Raw genomic sequence first — 20,605 nt, 5'->3', positions numbered from 1 at the left:
TAACACTGAATGAAGTCTTTGGGAACCAGAAAAACTTCATTAAGTAAAATTTACAGCTGATTGTAAACTTTATTCCCAATAATATAGTAAAATAATTCAGGGACATAAAAAGCAATTCTATGAAAATAGTCAAATATTTAGGCATCTGATTAAAAAAAAACAAAAAAACAACATGCCTTGTTTTCAATGCAACTCTATAGGGTGTATTTATAATTTTTTGGTTGGTGGATTTGATCCTATTTTGTTCAGTATATTTGTTTTCCCTGTTGAATTCACTTTTCCTCATTGCTCCAGTTTATTTTGCTTATGTTCTGCCCTCCGAATTCACCTAATCAAACTTCCTAAATTATTGTTCAAGATAGCTTGGATTCGCTCCAGGGGCTTTTTTACTCTCAGATGAGTTTTAAAATTGTAAACAACAGTAAAGTCAGAATTTAATTGTTTTTGGGGTTAAATTATCACTATTATCCTGGGGATGTCTGGGGGCCTGTGAAACAATGTTGCAAATAACAAGTAAAAAAGCATGACTTTTTCTACAAACATATTGTTAAAATATAGCCTGGAATTTTTAAAAGTAGTCTATTGCCTATATAGTAGTTGCATAGTTTTTATGTTAATTGCAAACCCCCTGAAAATAGTAATCTCACTAAAATTGCTGGGGAGCATTTCTCAAGTAGAAAAAAATATTTTAGGTATAGGTGCAAAATCATTTTGACATTTATATGGCAGTCAAGGGGTTAATTGGCATCACTGTCCTTTATTACCATGCCAATCCTAGTACATACAGTAGGCTTTGTCTTAAGTCAATCAGAAACATTTCTGGTAATATGAGACTTACATATTCATAAATTCTACTGCAGAGAAATCTATTGTATTTTTAATTTTTTTTTTTATACATTTTTAGCTGGTTCTTTTCTTCCAAGTTGACCTTAATGTTTTATAGTCTTCAAAATAAGGCTAGACTGAACTTTATGTAATGGCAGATATCCATATATTGACCTAAAGAAATGGAAAATATGTAACATGATCATCGATGATGGAAAGTAAATAACATTTCTATTTCTGACAGATTTTGACACGCATTTGTTCGGTGATATTAAGGAAGGTATTGGAGGCTCTGGAACAAGGACTGAAGGTAGACTACAATTATGCACACTTATTTAGATCAATAAAGTGTAAATCCTGTGCAGTAATCATATATTTGTTTTTCTTTTTAAAGGTGAAATAGACCTTGAAGAGGGTTTTTCCACTGAAGATTCTGGTAATACCCTTGTTGATTTGCCAGACACAGCACCTCAGATTTTACCTATGATACAGTGGTTAAAACTTCCCATTAGTATGGATGTATTTAACAGTTATTCTTCTTCAGGTATGTGTAAAAGAAATTTTTAACAGACTTTAATTTTTAGGATTTCTCCTTCAAAGATCAGGTAACTGTTAGACGATGTGGTCCTTGACTAATCACATTTAGGAAGCTTCCACACAGCAGTTTGTGAGCATACTTTTACTTGTGGTATACCAGAGGATAATACAATAAAACAAAATGGTGAAGTAAGAAGCAAGAGAAGAAAAACAATAGAGAGACACCAGCATAACAACAGTAACAATAATTCTATGCAGTGCCATCTTGTGGCCATTATAGACTCATACAGTTAAAGCACTAACATCCTCTTTGGTGTATCCTGAAAAGTATGGCTTGGTCAAAGTAAATGTAATGTACCATTGGTAAAATGTGAAATTTTTCTTTTTATGCTTTCTAAGAAAAAAATAGTGCATCATTGTTGTTTTTTTATTGTTATTTCTGTAATGCATCTTCATGGTTAGTTTTCAATTCGATTCAAGGTGTACCATACACCTAGTGTTCCTTCTTTTATAGGATCTGAATGATATAAGTAGATCTACTCATGCTCTGTGCTGAGGAGCCATCGTTCAACATAATGGGTTTGATTCAATAAAGCTCTCCAAGAATCAAGAAGATACACTTTCATCAGTGAGCCTAGGCGATCCAGCAAACCTGTAATAGACTTCTTCAAAGTCATTTGAAATTTGTTAGCAAATGTTTTCATAACTGGACCAGATACATCCAGGTTTGCTGGATTGCCCAGGTTCTTTGATGTGTATCTTCTCTAGTCTTGGGAGAGCTTTAATAAATCAGGCCCAATGTGTGCGTTTGCAATGCTAGCAATGACAATGTTTTTCCATGCTAAATGTTAAAAATTAAAAATTGATTCACATGGTGAAAAGAACCAGACCATGTGGGAGCGGCTCACTAACCAGCTCTATGGGTGCGTGTGGGGGAAAAAAAAGTGCCTGCCTTTTCAATGACAGTAGTCAACAACAAGTGGTCTTTACATTAGAAATCCCTTAGCGGTGGGTTAGTGGTTCTTCCTCACACTTGTGGACCTGTTGAGTCCTTGACAAACCGGGGAACTTTGTCTCAAAGTTTTTAATGGCAGCAAGCTCTGGAGTCAGTTGAGCTGACAATAGGCTGTGTTTCCCACTGTGTTTTTGGTTCACAGGTTCTTCTACTGGCTCAGGCAGCTGTGGTGCCTGCTCCTAAGTCAACTGAGTGTTCTTCTGAACCTCCTCACAAAATCCACTGTTCCATCCAAACACAAAAAGCAGCACCTGGTGTCCTGGCTCTTGAAAAGCAAAGGTGGATGCACCAATGGGTGAAAACCCATATGAAAGCCAGGAAAACTATCAACAATACCACCTATATTCAAGTTTCGCAATAATTTCACGCAATTGCTTTCTCCTTGCTGGTAAGAGTTCCATGATGTAATGGCTAGCAGTGATTCAAGTTCAGAATTCTGTGGGACCTTCTTTTTAGATTTTCAATTTCTTGATAATTCCTAGAATAAGCTGCGTGTTACTGCCACAAAGCTAATTGAGTTACAGCAGTTGTTCCTAATGTGGCACGTTATCCATAGGGTCATCATGGTTACCTAATACCTGCCAGGCACTATTGGAGCAGAGTTTCCACTAATGCAACTTACTCTGGAACTCCTTTAGATATAGGACTTGGGTTCAGATCAGGGTTCAGATGTATCATCATTCACCGGTTACTGTTGGCCACTCAACATCTTCATTCATTCAATTTGCAATGCAATTACAGAGAAGTGCCCCTTCCTACCCCAAGAAATCTAGATCACTAAAAGGGGACCTAGCGTGTGCTTGATTTTGCTTGTATCAGATGAATTTAGACCAGGGTCCAGATCTCACTGAGCATGCCGTCGCTGAAGGCAGCCCCTTTCCGTGCTTGTTGTGGCCAGAAAAGTTTTAGAGATTGTATCTTGGGTGCCTAAGAGACTTTTTATGATCTTTCTTTCCAGACAGGGCAGTTATGCACATACTGGGTCTTAGCCCGAGGGTTACACTGATCTTTCATCGAATCGGGAGACTGGGCCACCTACTTTCTTCTAGAAGATGGTCAATGAACTTACCGTATTTTTCGGACCATTAGACGCTCCGGACTATAAGACGCACCAGGTTTTCCGCACGGGAAAACAAGAAAAAAAAAATTCATTTGATTTCCCCCGAGATCCAGTGTGCGGCACTTGTGCCCGCCCATGAAGGCGGCGCCGATCGGCATTCATCAAATCAATCGGCGCTGCCTTCAATGCATTCGGACCATAAGACGCACCCTGATTTTCCCCCCACTTTAGGGGGAAAAAAAGTGCGTCTTATGGTCCGAAAAATACGGTATTTATCAGCAATACTCTCCAAGAATACCTTGGCATCTACTGTATATCTTTCATGACATGTCCTTTTATTCGTTGGGGGCTTTCAAAGAGTAGGAAGGCCTCAGTACCTCCCGGACTGTCTGCATAGCTAATCGGGCAAATGGTTAGAAATCCTTTCAGGGGTCATGCCTCATTCCTAGTATGTCCTTTTCTTGCATAGCAGCTGATCAAGTGTCCTTGGATACTTATTGTAAGGCAGCAACCTAGTCTCCGGCTCGTGTATTGGGCCTAATGTATTAAAGTTCTCCAAGGCTAGAGAAGATACTTTTTCATCAGTGAACCTGTCTAATCCAGGAAACCTGGATTTGATTTTCCTAAAGTCATTTGTTAGCAAATATTTGAAATCATGGACCAGATCCATTCCAGGTTTTCTGGATCACCTAGGTTCACTGATGAAAGAGTATCCTCTCCAGCCTTGGAGAACCTTAATAAATCAGGCCCATTGTGTCATTACTGCATTAAACTGGTAGCCTTAACTACTATTGGTTTTGCTCAAAAAAGGCTTTTCCACTGGTTACCTTGTGATCGTTATGTGTTTTTGAACTTCCCTCCCTGTAAGTGCTAGTTATTTCCCATTGAATGCTGACATGGAGCTGTCAGAAATGGCTATTACGGAATGATGTTTGGTCCGCATTGAATTTATCTATTTAGGTCCTGAGAGTGGGAGTGGAAAGGGATTAACCAATTGTATGCAGCCATGGAGCTTATCAAGAAAATAAAATTGGGGTAATACATTTTTCTTTGTTTGCATGGTTGTTATATTCTATAATATTATGCATGCTATGTCTAGTGTATGTCTATGCTATGTCTACCATGGTGATAGCACAATTTAGCCTGAGAATTTAGCAGGTATCTCCTCAGATTTTGTTTGCCAGCCAAACTACTTTGTGTCCAGGGGCCATTTGTATCAGGGGTCCAATTTTATATGAGTTGTGTACCGAACAATATGTTTACAACAACTTTGCTTACTATTTATTTCCACAATGTTTCAACAGAAAAAAAAACACCCAAAAATTATTACAAAGGCTGACACGCCATAGTATTCCACAAGGGGTATACTGTAAAAGTAGTATTTGATTTATTTTGTGTACTGTATGTGTATTTTGTGTACTGTGTACAGTATGGTATCAAACACAAACACACAGAGGGCCGATATTAAAAACTTAGACCAAGTCGGGGGCCAAACTTGAAATTTATTGAAAAAATTGAGGAAGTTTACTACTTCATCCATAACTAACAAAAACAAACCCCTCTACATACACTTTACGGTTCAAAAAACTAATTTCTATTTATCTTTGCAGGCTGTGTGTTGTTCATCCTCTCACATCAAAAGTTTGTCTGACACTAAATATTCCACTATGCAGTCTGTAATGGATTGAAACAAACACAATGCCCCTGGTAGTCGGGCACCATGTAATCATTGCCTAGGCTTTGTGTCACATAATGGGTGAACAAGAATAATGTCTATGTATTGCATGTATTAAAAATGATGATGTGAGGTGGTAGCGAGTGCAGGCGGGCGTACCAGGTGTAGTTCATTTTCGTAATTCTTTGGGGGGGGCAAAAAAAGGACCTTGAGGGCCAGATTTGTCCCCCGGGCCAAAGTTTGACACCCCTGATATTATACATCCAGATAATAAAAGACTTTAGGGCCTTTAGTTTAGAAGGTTTTTAGGGTTGCAAGTGGTTTTAGTTTATGGGGCTTAAAAGGGTCAATACCTTGATTGTAATGAAACAGGAGGTTCATGAACTTTAGTTTAGGGGGCTTTAAGGGTCCTTAGGCTGATCTATATTAAGTACGTACGCAAAAGGGGGTTTAGGGTGTTAAAACCTGAAAAAAAATTGTGAGGGTTAATAGGTAAATGGGTAAATGGGATTTATAGTTTTGTATGGTAAGCCTTATAAGCGATTATAAGAAACTTCTAGTAACATACAATATTTTAAATTGATGGGCCCACACTAACCAATATACAAACTGAATTTGATATTGCTAAAACCAGTGAATGTTGCTAGTAAAACACACATTCTGATTGGACCTAATATAATACTAAACAGTGTATGTTTTATATTAGCAAAGATGGCAATTCAAATACATACATATAAATAAATACATTGACACTAAACAGGTAGTCCCTGGTTAAGGACATCTGGCATACAGACGCCTCCTAGATACCAACAGGGCTTCCCTGCTTGCTGTGTGCAGAACTGAGGCTGGAGGGGGGCAGTTTGCATGACTTGCAGAAGAAATTTTTTGCTAAGCACAGCTGAGGTTGTGGGTGATCTTAGGGGGTGAGCTGTTTCTGCAGCCTCTTGTAACTCAATAATGGCCAAGACAAAGTCTGCAGTTGTTTCTTTTGACATATCAAAGCACAGCTTTCTTCAGAAGTTACTGAATGTCTAGGCTCCATAAAGATTTTTTTTTTTTTGCTTTGTTTGTGATTAACTCACAGCGAAGATTTTATACAGTATACTGTCCCATAATATGTTGAGACAAACATGTGTCCTAATTGCATTTATTAAAATAATGTACCTGTTGGTAAATGGTAATGGTAAATATATATTGTGAGGGGTTAAGCTCAGGATCGCCTTTCTGATTCATCCAATTCAGATCACACACTGAGGTAAAGGTGCTAAGCTGACTTGTAGTCAGGTTTATTTGAAGGTTGCGGATAACATAACAAAAATAGCAAAAGAAAACCTCGCCTGTCCGGCACTTACTATACATCCGACGTTCCCGTCTATCAGCTGGGGGGCTTCTCCCTGTCAGCTTCAAACAAAGCTTTCAGCAACCTTTTACTCAGGTTTGAGTTCGATCACACACACCAACTTTCTGTGTCCCCAGGCAGAGCTCACTCACACAGTCCACCTGGCTGTGTCTATAAACAGAGCTCCCTCACACAGTCCACCTGGCTGTGTCTCTCCAAATAGAGCTGCACTGACACAAACTCCTGTCTGTGTCTCTCCAAGCCAAGCTACTGACTGAGCTCCTGGCTCTATGTTATATACCCACCCTTAGCGCTTCTTCATTAATTATCTCACAGGTGAGAGTCTTCCACCTGCTACTTCACACAGGATAGGAATCTTGGGCAAATATACATCACATAAAAGAGGAATCCTGGGCAAATTTATCTCCCTTCCACCTCCAATCCTGCCTTGGTGTCATATATCCCCCCCTCTGCTCAGGCCCGTGGGACTGAGCAACTGAAACCAACAGACTTTGTAAGAGAAGTATCAACACCACACTTTTCTTTTTAACTTTTGGAGGCTTCCTGTTTCCACACAGGTATTCAGCCTTCCCTTTCACTGGGGTAGCAACTCCTTCCCCAGCATCCTTCTGAGTATCCTGTCCATCAGGCACAACAGTGATGGTTTCTTCCCTCTTTACTTGGCCTAATTTACGAAACTCTTCCCGCACCTTTTGGCAAATAGGGACAGCTTTTCCAATCTTTACTTTGCTTAATTTATAAACTCTTCCCGCACCTTTTGGGAAACAGAGACACTGTCATTGGCTTCTTTGGACTGTCCTATCTTCTCCGGGATGTCTGGAATAAGCCCCTTCAATTCATCCATTTCCTTCTGAATTTTCTCAGTGAATTCATTTGCAGCTTTTTCCAACTGCTCTTGAAATAGAGCCCCTCTTTTCTCTAGGACTTCAGTAGACTGTGTGAAGTGAGATATGGCACTATCATGCTTGCTACCGTACTGGTAGGCCAAGCCTCGTTGCAGAGTGCCAACTTCTTCCTCTTTCTCTTTTGTCTCTTCATTCTCTTCATCATTCGATTCAACATCTCCTTCCTCAACCACCATTGGCTCAGCTTCTTCCTCCAGCCCTTCAGGCTGTTCTTTTGTCTCAGCTGAAACAGGATCCCATCCATAAGCTTGGACTTCAATAAAAGGAAACTTTTCCCTAGCCAACACAGGCACACCTTCAGCAGCTTCCATCTCAGTTGATATAGAAGTATACTTGTCAATCACTACAGGAATACTTTCTTCAACTCCAATCTCTGTTAACACAACAATTCTTTCTATAGCCTTTACTGCACATGAGACAGGGACACTTATTTCAGCATGCACTTCTTTACCTGAGACCACTTTAATTGGGAAATCACCTTTGGATTCCTCTAGCTTCTCACAAGCTACCTCTGAAACAAGGCTGGCAATTTTCTCTTCTTTAGACTCATCACTATCTTCCTTAATTTCACTCTCTTGCTGCTTGGCCCATTTCTACTTATCATAATTTATTTCATGTGCTCCTTGAGCCTGTTCCATATGTTCCTTAACAATTGCCATGCCTGTGGATATCCTGTCCTTGTCAATACTTCTACTCCTTGCCTTTTCTCTTTCCCTACTACCTCCCCTATGCTTATGTTTACTTCCACTGGAGTTTCTTGATTTTCTAGCAGGTCTTTCCTTTACTTTCTTTTTAGGTTCAAGCACCGGTATAGCCTCAAACTTTTACCTATCACTTTCAATCTCACTGTTCTCTACCTGTGGAGCTGGGGAAGGACTGCAGCTAACTTTCAAACTAACCCTGTCCTCTTCATTCTCAGTCTCTGATGCGGACTCATCTAGGTCTCCTGCCATAACAGAAAATGGAAAAGGGGTGGAGCTATCTGCCAATACCTCCACCACATCCCCTAATGAGGAATCCTCTAATGGTTCTGGGCCTATATCAGAGGCTGTCAATATCTGCAGTGCACCTTTTTTAGTTCCAACTTGGACTCCCATAATTTCACAAAATGTGAAAAATCTCTCCCAACAATAACCGCATGCGTTAGTGCTGGGACTAATCCAACTTTGTGAAGCACTGACCCATAGGGAGTTGTAATAGAAGCAAGGGTTGTCTGGTATTCACATTTCTTCAGCTCTTCACATTCACATTATTATTCACATTGATGTGAGAACCGATATTATTCCTATTATTATTCACATAGATGTGAGAACCGATAATATTCACATTATTATTCACATTTCTTCAAGTCTTCACATTTCTCCCAGCTCCCTTAAGCCCCAGAACAGTCTTACCAGGAACTCTTGGAATCCACAAGGTTGAGGACTGAGAGTTATTTAGACAATCCTCAGCTGCAGAGTATCGCTCCACCAGGTCCACAAGCTGCACCACTTCCTGGAAGACTTGGCGTTTTTTTTTTCGTGGCCTCTCATGGTGGTTAGCTGTGCAGACAGTAAGCGATTGGCTTCTTGCTGGAATGCATTTGTGCGCCGTTGCTCTCTGGTTGCCTCCTGCTGGGCTGCATTTGTGCACCGTTGCTCTCTGGTTGCCTCCTGCTGGGCTGCCGCAGACTGTATCAGGGCCTTTACCACTTTATCCATTTTCAGACTTTAATGTGTTGCCCGCATCCTCCACCACTTGTGAGGGGTTAAGCTCAGGATCGCCTTTGCTGGGGTCAAAGGACACTTGTCTGATTCATCCAATTCAGATCACACACTGAGGTAAAGGTGTTAAGCCGACTTGTAGTCAGGTTTATTTGAAGGTTGCAGATAAAATAACAAAAATAGCAAAAGAAAACCTCGCCTGTCCGGCACTTACTATACATCTGACGTTTCTCTCTATCAGCTGGGGGGCTTCTCCCTGTCAGCTTCAAACAAAGCTTTCAGCAACCTTTTACTCAGGTTTGAGTTCATTTACACAGACCAACTTTCTGTGTCCCCAGGCAGAGCTCACTCACACAGTCCACCTGGCTGTGTCTATAAACAGAGCTCTCTCACACAGTCCACCTGGCTGTGTCTATAAACAGAGCTCTCTCACACAGTCCACCTGGCTGTGTCTATAAACAGAGCTCTCTCACACAGTCCACCTGGCTGTGTCTCTCGAAATAGAGCTGCACTGACACAAACTCCTGTCTGTGTCTCGCCAAGCTACTGACTGAGCTCCTGGCTCTATGTTATATCCCCACCCTTAGTGCTTCTTCATTAATTATCTCACAGGTGAGAGTCTTCCACCTGCTACTTCACACAGGAGAGGAATCTTGGGCAAATATACCTCACATAAAGAGGAATCCTGGGCAAATATATCTCCCTTCCACCTCCAATCCTGCCTTGGTGTCACAATATATATATATCTATTGTGACACCAAGGCAGGATTGGTGGTGAAAGGAAGATATATTTGCCCAAGATTCCTATATGAAGTAGCAGGTGGGAGACTCTCACCTGTGAGATAATTAATGAAGAAGCACAGAGGGTGGAGATATAACAGAGCCAGGAGCTCAGTCAGTAGTTCAGCTCTGTTTGGAAACACAGACAGGGGTCTGTCTGAGTTCAGCTCTGTTTGGAGACACAGATAGGGGTCTGTATGAGTTCAGCTCTGTTTGGAGAAACAGACAGGGGTGTGTGTGATAGGCTCTGTTTGGAGACACAGACAGGTGGACTGTGTGAGTGAATGCTGCTTGGAGAGACACAGACAGGGGTGCTATGTGAGGAGCTCTGCTTGGAGACACAGACAGTCGGTCTGTGTGAGGGAGTTCTGCTGAAAGACTCAACATCGGTCAGTGTCAGTGAGCTCAAAAGTGAGTAGAAGGTTGCTGGAAGCTTGGTTTTGAGCTGACAGGGAGAAGCCCTCCAACTGATAGACAGGGACGTCTGATGTATACTAAGTGCCTGACAGGCAAGGTTTTCTTTTGCTGTTTTGTTATTTTATCTGCAACCATCAATAAACCTGGCTGCAAGACAGTTTACGGCTGATACCTCGGAGTGTGATCAGAGTTGGATGAACCAGACAAGTGTCCTTTGACCCCAGCAAAGGAGATCCTGAGTGTAACCCCTCACAATATATATATATATATATATATATATATATATATATATATATATATATATATATATATTAGCCGTTTTATTACTTCTATGTTTGCAATGTTTATGGCCAATTGCATTAACTTTCTTTGATCTACTAAACAATAGGTGATGAGGATGTTATTTATTGGTGAATAATATGTAATATGGTACTGTTGATCTGTGTAATAAAATCTGCTGATATGTGAAAACATTAGATTTTTCCTATAAACATCCCCACAATGACTGCATAGCCCCTCCCTTTCTCGTTGTTATGGTCCAGGTCTGGTTGCAGCACTGATTCCAGCGATGCCAAACTAATTTTGCAATTAGGCCTCAAAATTCTGTACACCCAAATGTTTTTTTAAAACAACAATTTTGGGTAAATGAAAAAAGCTTAAAGTAAGCTATAGGGACTTTAACATCCTTTTTATAAATAAAACAAACTTTATTTTTAAACAATAAAAAATACTGTATTCGTAATACATAATAAAACAGAACATATATTTTCTCAAACGTAGCTTTGCATCAGATGTTCTCACTGTTGAAACAGATTTTTTTTCAGGTAGATCAGGTAGAAAGGCAGATTTAACCTTTCTTACATTATCTGACCCTTTAAAAAAACTTCTTGCATCTAAGCACCACATTGTAAGGAGACTCAGAAACAGTCTGAGCAGATTTGGCCTGGGATTTTTTTACTGTGTATAAGTTACTAAATACACAATCTAGGCAGTAGGGCTTTGTATAGCTGGTCCATTATATGAAACAAAACTTCTCATTTAGGCTACTAACTAACCTTATGTCAGTTCTTTACTAACACTTTTGGTCGGTGAAACAAGTGGCTGGGTATAAATGGAGTTAAAAAAACAGGAGTTGAAAAACAAAAGGAGTTGAATCTTTAATATAACTACAAACTGTAAGTATTATTTTTATTACTCAGTGAAACAATAAATATTGTAACTAGGAAAATAAGTGGCAGCAAGGTGGAAGGTTTAGTTCAGTGCACAGCCTGTCATATGTATGCACAAATTGAAGGAAATTACCAAGGTTATATTCTCTAGAATATTGACTGTGCCATGAGCAACTCAGCTAAGGTAGTGGAAGCTTTGACAACTAAACGCATGGCTTAAGTCCTGGTGTATGAAGGAAGGATTTGGGTTCATAGAGCACTGGGCTGACTTTTCATTTTGGTACAACCTATATGCCAAAGATGGTTTGCACCTAAATGGAAGGGGTTCTGCTGTGCTAGGGGAAAAGTTTAAGGGAATGGTGGAGGGATATTTAAACTAAAACAGAGGGGGTTGGGACAGTAAAATAAGGTAACAGAAAGATCAGATGGGTCAGTCACTAATGAAGGGTGGATTGGGGATAGTTGGGGGGAAGGTTATGGATAAATATTTCCCATGAGTTTCCCATTTTATGCACACACTTTGGTTTGTGCAGTACTAACTGTACTGAAAAACAAAAGGATTTGGCAAACAGCGCTGGAAAATACAGCAATGGTTTAAAGAGCCTTTTCACCAATGATAGGAGTCTGCGAACAAAATAGGACAAGCCCTAATGAATGAAGAGCATTATGATTAAGTTGGTATTACATAGTTACATAGTAGGTTAGGTGGAAAAAAGTCCATCAAGATCAACCACTATGCAAAAAAAACCCTGGTACAATGTGCTTCAACAGGGGAAAAAATTTCTTCCTGATTCCATGAGGCAATCGGATGTTCCCTGGATCAACAGTCACTGTTTTTTTTTACTTTAAAGCCTTAATTCTAAATAATAGCCGTGCTTCTAGAAAAGCATCCAGTTTTTTGTTTTTAAAGCAATCTACAGTAGTTGCTGAAACTACTTCCTGAGGGAGCCGATTCCACATTTTCACAGACCTTACAGTGAAGAATCCCTTTCTTACCTGGAGCTTAAATTGCTGAATCGGGATTTGTTCTTCTTACACACTGGGCTGTCAATATTCCTGGTTATACTCTCTTTCGAAAAAACAGAGTCAAACGAAAATGTGGTGGTGTCTGTATGTGAGAGGTGATCTGAAAGCGAATGTGAAAGAACAAATGGTTGATGGAGCAAGTGATGAGGTTGAGACATTATGGGTGGAGTTGAATATGGGGATGCATAATACACAGGTAATTAATGGAGTCTGCTATAGGCCCCCCAAGGCTAAGGAAGAAAGAGAGAATTGACTACTAGCACAGATAAAGGCTGCAAAATCTGGCAATGTTTTAGTAATGGGAGATTTTAACTACCCTAAAATTGACTAGAGTAATGGCACTACAGGTACAGCAAAAGGGCAGAAATTTATGAATTTATTCCAAGATAATTTTTATGGTACAGTTAATAGAAGCCCCAACTAGAAATTATACTGTGCTTGACCTATTTTTTCTAACAATGCAGAGCTTTTAACAAATGTTTATATAAAATAAAATCTGGGTAGCAGTGACTATAATATGATTTCATTTAATGTAAGCTGTAAACAGGAAGCAGAAACAGAAAGGATAAAAAATATGTAAAAAGGAGATAAAATGTGCAAAACTTCAAAATGAAAGACATATTGCAAAAGAAAGAAAGGCAAACACCTAAACATTTTTTAAATATATTAATAGCAAAAAGTACAGATCTGAGAATGTAGGCACTTTAAAGGATGTCTCTGGGTTGGTATTTATTAATACTTTTTTTAGCCCTGTGTACACAAAGGAAAATGGCAGAGTTGAACTCCAAATTGCTAATAGCAATTGGGTTTCAAACCCCTAAAATGTATATATTTGAAACAGAAACGGTTGGGCAAAATTAAGGTTGACAAAGCACCAGAACCTGATGGATTACAAGCACGTGTCCTTAAGAAGCTGAGCTCAGTTATTTCAAAGCAATTGTTTATCATTTTTAAAGACTCTTTAATCACTGCCATGGTACCAATGAATTGGCGTAAAGCCAATGTGGTTCCCATGTTCAAAAAGGGAGTCATTACCAAGTAACTACAGATCGGTAAGTTTTACATCAATAGGTGTAAGGGTTCTAGAGAGTTTTTTTAAATAACCACATAGAGGAGTTTCTGCTAAAAATAATATATTAAATGATACCATGGATTCAAGAAAGACTGAAGTTATCAAACAAATTTACTTTTTATGAGGAAGTAAATAAATAGGTAGACAGTGGAGTAGCAGTTGATATAGTGTACTTGGACTTTGCAAAAGCATTTGACACAGTACCCCACAGATAGTTAATATGCAAGTTAGGGTCAATATATTCAGAAAAGTCAATCTATGAATGAAACTGGCTTAAAGACCGCATCAAGAGATTAATGATTAATGATTACTACTCTGAATAGTCTTAGGTATTAAAGGTGTACCCTAGGGTTGGGAAGAAGTGTTGGGACCTTTACTGTTTAACATATTTATAAATGATATAGAGTTTGGGATTAAAAGTACCATTTCTGTGTTTGCAGATGGCACCAAACTATGTAATAGAATTACATCCATATAGGACAATACTGTATTGTACTGTTTGATTGGGCAGCCAAGTGGCAAATCATATTTATTATACAAAAATGTAAAGTTATGCACTTGGGGGCTAATAACATGCATGCTTTATACCGTCTAGGGGGAATACACTTGAGAGAGTCAGAAATAGAAAAAAGTCCAGGGGTTCTGGTAGATTATAGACTTAATAACAGCATGCAATGCCAAGCTGCAATATCTAAAGCTAGCAAAGTACTTTCTTATATTAAAAAAGGAATAGATTGCAGAGATGAAGACATAATCCTGCCCCTGTACAAAGCATTGGTCAGACCTCACCTGAAATATGCAGTCCAGTTTTGGGCACCAGTTCACAAAAAGGACATTGTGGAATTAGAGAGAGTGCAGAGAAGGGCAACTAAACTAATAAAAAAGATGGAGGATCTCAGCTATGAGGAGAGATTAGCTGAACTGAATCTATTCTCCCTTGAGAAGAGATGTTTAAGGGGGACATGATCACCCTGTATAAATATATAAATTGTCCATATAGAGAACTTCTTAATTATTCACCTTAAGATCATTACAAAGGACAAGAGGGCACACTTTGCGTCCGGAGGAAAAGAAGTTGAAGCTCTGGATAAGGAAGGGATTCTTCACTGTAAGCTCTGTGAAAATGTGGAATAGGCTCTCTAAGGAAGTAGTTTCTGGAACTACTGTAGATTGCTTTAAAAAAAGCCATATGTTTTTCTAGAAGCACAGAATATAACTAGGTATTAAAGCTTTGAAGTAAAGACAACAGACTGTTGATCCAGGGAATATCCGATTGCCTCGTGGAATCAGGAAGGCATTATTTTGCCCTGTTGGAGCAAAATTGTACCAGGGTTTTTTTACCTTCCTTTGGACCAACTATGTCCATAGGGTTTTATATTTGGAATATATTTATTTCCCTAGTGGTTGAACTTGATTGATTTATGTCTTTTTTTTCAACCTGATTTATTTTGTAATAGGCTTCCCAAAATACATGTACTTTTTTAGTGTCCTGACAGTAGACAGCGTTTCACCCAACAGCCGGCCCTCACTTAGCAGAGAGAGGCTTGGTCAGCTCACATATACAAAGGCTTTGCATAACTGATTGATAAGTGAGGTCTGACTAACAGATAAAAAGTGGACCTAGAAATGGAGGCTTTAAACAACCTATACAAAGCCTCTGGATTTCAACCATGTGTTTGTATTCTTTGTCTACTATGTGCTATTACACAATTTATAACAGTTACATGCTAATGTGTTTCTTTCTTTTTTATCTATGTATCAGGTATTTATTCAAATTCTGTTTCATTCAAGACATTTGTTTTGAAACCCAGCAAGATGTACATGCTTGATGTCACTTTAGGTAAGTCCCAATATACTGTGTAAAGTGATATTCCTGTTAAACACCCAACAAAAGAGTTGCCTCTTCATGTAGTTCCATACATCTTTGTACTGCATTTATGTATATTCTGATGTCTACGTTTTGACATTGATACTGTTGTTTTTCTATTGATTACTATTGTGGTACATTACACAAATACAATACATATTAACTCACATTACATGCTTTGACCCATTGTGTTGCCATTCTTTTTCATTGGCACCTCAACATACTACTGTTCCTTGAAAGGTGTTGTGTTTTAAAAAAGTGCATTTTTGTTGTGTTGTAAGCCCATGCATTTGAATAACCTTAATGCCAAACTTGTCTGCATTTGAAAAATGTGTGTTAATGCAACACACCAAGTTGTGAATGGTGACTAAAGTAGTAACACACATGACTATTACTAAACCAAAACCAATGTAAACTTCACAATTAACCACAAAAAGTAGTACTTTTAATTAGCATGTTATGCCTTGTAATTGATGTAGATTTTTTGCAATTTGTAAATCCTATTCACAATTTGAAATTAGGTAAATCATTGCATGTTAAACTAAAAATGTAATGATTGTCTATAGATTGTTAAACTAGTTCTCTTAATCCAGGTTCAGAACTTCTAGAGTTATATTTTAAAATTTTAACACAAAAACAAAAATATAAACTGTACGCTCCTCTTTGCAATGACCAGCCTGTCACAGTAGGTATGGATCTTGGTATCCTCATGAAAATGGTGCAATGAGCATGCAATTGGGTGAGCCCACTACCAGGTTGATACCCACTGCCCAATAGGAAGAGGATTTTTAAACTACCTATCTGCCCCCATGGAAGACTGGTAGTTTGTCGCCCCATCCATAGGGTAGGGATCCTGCATGTGGGGGGTGGGGTGGGAGGTCAGTAGTATTTATCACTTCACAGAAACTGTCAGGTGATTTGGATCCATTGGCAACCTGTAACACAATGTGTTGCTGAAAAAAATTTTTTTCTGATCATTTCCAGTGACAGAAGAATGATTGAGCTCTGTACACACAGCACTCTTCCTTTCTATGGAGACAGAGGGAGAAAGGTGGACAAGCAAGTTGCACCTCAGTCATTAATTGATCAACATCAGGCAACTGCTGTAAACATACTAGTGTTTCTCCCAGGATGATCACAATTGTTCATCTCAGGAGACATTATTCTGCTGTGTGTAGGTAGCTTAAGAAGTCATGGAAGATACTTCCAGTTTAGGTGCCTCATGTGAAGACACAATAAACAGAGACCCCTGTGCACCCGAAGCGAAACAGAAAAAATAATCGGCTGAACATAACCCCTCTTTTGGTCTCTGGGACCCAGGTTCCCTTGATGGACAAGTTTCTGGGCAAATTGCAACTTCAGTGGGCTGATATTCACCTCGTTTGAAGCCAAAGAAGGCAAGTTAAACTAAGATGGCAACCAGAAAAGAATCCAAAGCAGTGAGTAGTCAATCTTCCCCTTCAGATGAGGACACATCTAGCACACTACCAGACTGCTCTGATAGCACATGCACTGGCAGCCATAATAAAACCCATGCTGCAAGAGACAGTAGAGAAAGCCATGGGGAAAGGCATACAAACTCTGAGAAAAGAACTGAAAGCTCAATCTACCTGGATAACATTCGTGGAAACACAAATATAAGTTTTGCAAGATGATCTACATGCAGCCAGTGCCAAACTGGCTGTTCTAGACACCACTCATAAAACAACTAACAAATTGGATGACTTAGACAATAAAGCGAGAAAGAAACAATCTAAAGATAATAGGGATCCCAGACAGTTTGAAACCTAACCAACTGACAGAGATCTGTGCAAATATAATCCCTGATTTATCGGATATCCCGCATGCCTGCAAGGTGGAATGGGCACACGGTTTAGGCCCCTTACGTAATGATTCCAGAGGGAGAAGACCTGCAATTGCTAAATTTCTGCAATATACAGATGGAACTGCGATTTTGCAGGCCTATCAAACACATTCACTACTACTGTTTGTGGACTACTTCGTAAAGGTGTCACACAAACGAAAAAGTTTTAACGCAATCTATTTGGAGTTAAAATGGAGTAAAACGGATCCTGTTATGGAATATCTGGAGACACTCCATATCAAGAATCCCCATGGTAACAACCACACCATTACTTGAGCAGAGGAAGCGACCTATTTGAAAGTTATGCGGCAGGAGTTCCCAGAAGAGAATGCTATGGAACACCAGGAGGAGATTCCTTAATCACAGAAGTCCCTTCACTCCTCAAGATTGATGCCCAAGCAGCAACAGGCCATGTACAAATCCAGTTATCATAAGCCTATAGGTAGCAAACTCTTACTTACCATTACAACATATAAAGTACTACTCAGGATATGTATATAAGAGAATTATACAATAGTTGATGTATACTCCTGTTTTTATAAACTATGGCAGAGGTTGTCTCTGTGTTGATATAAATAGGTTACTCTAACAGTAGAAAACATTTAAAACCGGTGCCCGACTTAACATTGATGCAGATGTCACAGTATTATGTTCAGCAAGATAATGTTCTTAATATTTTCCTTATAGGGTGCGAGCCACTAAAAATTACGGAATCACAAATTTTATTTATTTCCATCATATGCACCAATATGATGTTCTATTGTTCAGTATTTAGTTATGTGTTTTATTAGTTTTGTTTTGTTATACACCCAAGTTGAACAGCCCAAGAATACAACAATATGCATACTAAGTAGTTGTATCTGAAATCTAAAAATGGCAGGGGGAACTCGGCCGAAAGAGCTGAAGATTGCCACTGAATAAAGATTACTGATTTGAAATGCCAATTACTGATATTTTGAAATCTAGCTTAATCATCATTAAGGTGACGAGAATTGTCTGGGGAGATATGTTGGCTCTTATATAAAGTGTTAAACCCCCATGCAGTAATTAAACAAATTTTTGTGGTAGCATGTCTAAAAATAATAGTATAAATAATAGTTTCTAGGAAAATTAGGGACATCTGTTCTCCGCATAAACTAATTGACATATTGAGACATTTTTAAAAAATGAAAATAGATGATTCACTATTACAAGAGACGCATCTTGACATTTCAGATTTCCATAGAATGAAAAAAGTGTGAGAAGGGGAAGTGTATGGATCCCCAGCAATAGAAAGGAGGCCGGGGTACTAATTCTTCCTAACAAACAATCGCAGAGCAAAACGCTCTATTGTGCTGCTGACCAAGAAACTTTTTTGATATATAATGTATATGCCCTTAACTCTCCAACAGCACATTTTTTCCAAACTCTTGCTAGCTGGGTATTTTAGGACCAAAATCCTCCCCAAATAGTAGGTGGAGATTTTAAACAAGTTATGCCCCCCTAGAAGATATGAGGTCTTGAGTGGGTTCTCCATTATACAACAAGAAGCCACTTACGATGGAACAAATGGGAAAGACACACCTGGCAGAGATTGTAGAGGCATGCATCTCCATAATGTTTGAGGAGAACGGTATATCGGTTAGAAAACCAGTATACTAATAGGTTCATGCCTCTCAATATCGTATAGATTGTTTATTTTGTTTTTCAACATAGATTCTCCAGAGATAGGGGTAGTGGTAGTTTCAGAACATTTCCCCATATTGATAAATATCTTGTGGCGTTTCCCCTCATACTTTAATAAAGATCCGGAATTATGGACAGTAGCACAGTCAGCATAATGGTAATGCGTATTGGCGAAACTTGTACGGCCCCCATTTAAACTGTGCTATGGTACTTCTTTATTTAAAACTGGAGACCAGATAACGTCTCATCCTGAGAAGATTTTTTCCTCCTTTGCCTTATATTATCAAAAATTATATACCACCAGGTCAATACAAGAAGACGCAACAGTTAGACAAGTTGAATGCCCTGATCACAATGTTGGAAATCCAATCCACAATCTCATATTTGTCTAATGGGAAAGCAGCTGGTCCCAACGGTTATATCGCAGAGTTTTATAGGATGATGAAGAATTGGCACTTACCTCACATGTTTAGTATAACCATATGAGGGAAACAGGTCAATATTTCCTTATGGGCAAAGATTTCTTTGTTACCAATTACCAAAAAAAGATAGATATCCATGCTCTTACCAAGCAATATGTTTAATAAATGTGGATGCAAAGATTCCATCTAAAATTCAAAAGCTGAAAGGTTGGCTTCCTTACTGCCACGTTTAATTTCCCCTTCACAAGTAGGATTTGTACATGGAAGGTCATCGGTGACCAATATCCGAACAGTATTAGCGGTTCTAGAAACCCGCAACCCTCTCATATATAATCGTTATGATGGACAGGGCGGAAGTCGTGACAGTCACACTGTAATCTAGTCCAATCTACTAATATGTAATAGAATTTGAAATCACATTTAATTATTTATAGGGTTCCCTACAGTTTCCAGTATAAATTAGAATAATCAGTTTTTTTTAGCGCCCCAAGCGAATCTACCGCGCTGTTGCTTCCCTCTGTGATTAGGTCGTTTAATTATATATATTTTGATTGTGAGCCTCTTTGAGGGACAGCTAGTGACATGACTATGGACTTTGTACAGTGCTACGTAATATGATGGCACTATATAAATAATGTATAATAATAATAATGGTAGGTCCATGGGATCTTAGGGCATTGTTACACTGTAAAATCAGTAGTTTACCCAATAATTTAAAGTACAACCTATTGCTAAGAGATACAGTATTAGCCTGGCGAGAAATGAGCAGTAAACCAAGAATACCCACACATAGGTATTTGCCTATCATGGGCAATCCAGAATTTGTCTCAAGACAGTCAAGCTAGTGTGGAAGACAAAAGGGCTTGACTGTCTAATGTAGAGGTTGACAAACTCTGGCCTTTAGGCCGGTTTAGTTTGTTCCGGTTAAACGCCCCCTGGCCGATACGGCCTAATGCCAGCCGTCAATCCGCGGGTTCCTGGTCGGGATTAGGCCGGAACAAAATACGGGAGCCGGAGCTCCCGGAGCCTCCTCTTGCTGTGGCTTCCTGAAGGGAAATCATACGGAGGAGAGGGAATATTCCCTATTTACCCCGGTGGCGGAAGTGTTAACGCCAGCCGGGGTAAATAGGGAACATTCCCTCTCCTTCATATGCATTGCGAAGAAGAGGAAATACCCTTCAGTGGGCTTTCCTGGTGGAGGGCGGAGCCATTAGGGCGGGACTCGAGAGAGAGTCCGGCCTAG

The 20,605-nt window shown here is 39.3% G+C and overlaps 1 protein-coding gene across 1 annotated transcript in view; it reads left to right on the top strand.

Moving 5' to 3' along the window:
• Positions 1–20,605, top strand: part of PKD1L1 (polycystin 1 like 1, transient receptor potential channel interacting) — a 113,645-nt gene that overhangs the window by 16,418 nt on the left and 76,622 nt on the right. The window contains exons 10-11 of the mRNA XM_072413367.1: positions 1,220–1,369; positions 15,307–15,384. Coding sequence (XP_072269468.1) covers positions 1,220–1,369; positions 15,307–15,384 — 228 coding nt within the window. The remainder of the gene's footprint in view (positions 1–1,219; positions 1,370–15,306; positions 15,385–20,605) is intronic.

Source organism: Pyxicephalus adspersus, chromosome 5 (assembly GCF_032062135.1).
Source record: "Pyxicephalus adspersus chromosome 5, UCB_Pads_2.0, whole genome shotgun sequence".
NCBI lineage: Eukaryota > Metazoa > Chordata > Amphibia > Anura > Pyxicephalidae > Pyxicephalus > Pyxicephalus adspersus.
The sequence above is the reverse complement of the archived record's forward strand: the minus strand, read 5'-3'. Positions and strand labels throughout refer to the sequence as shown.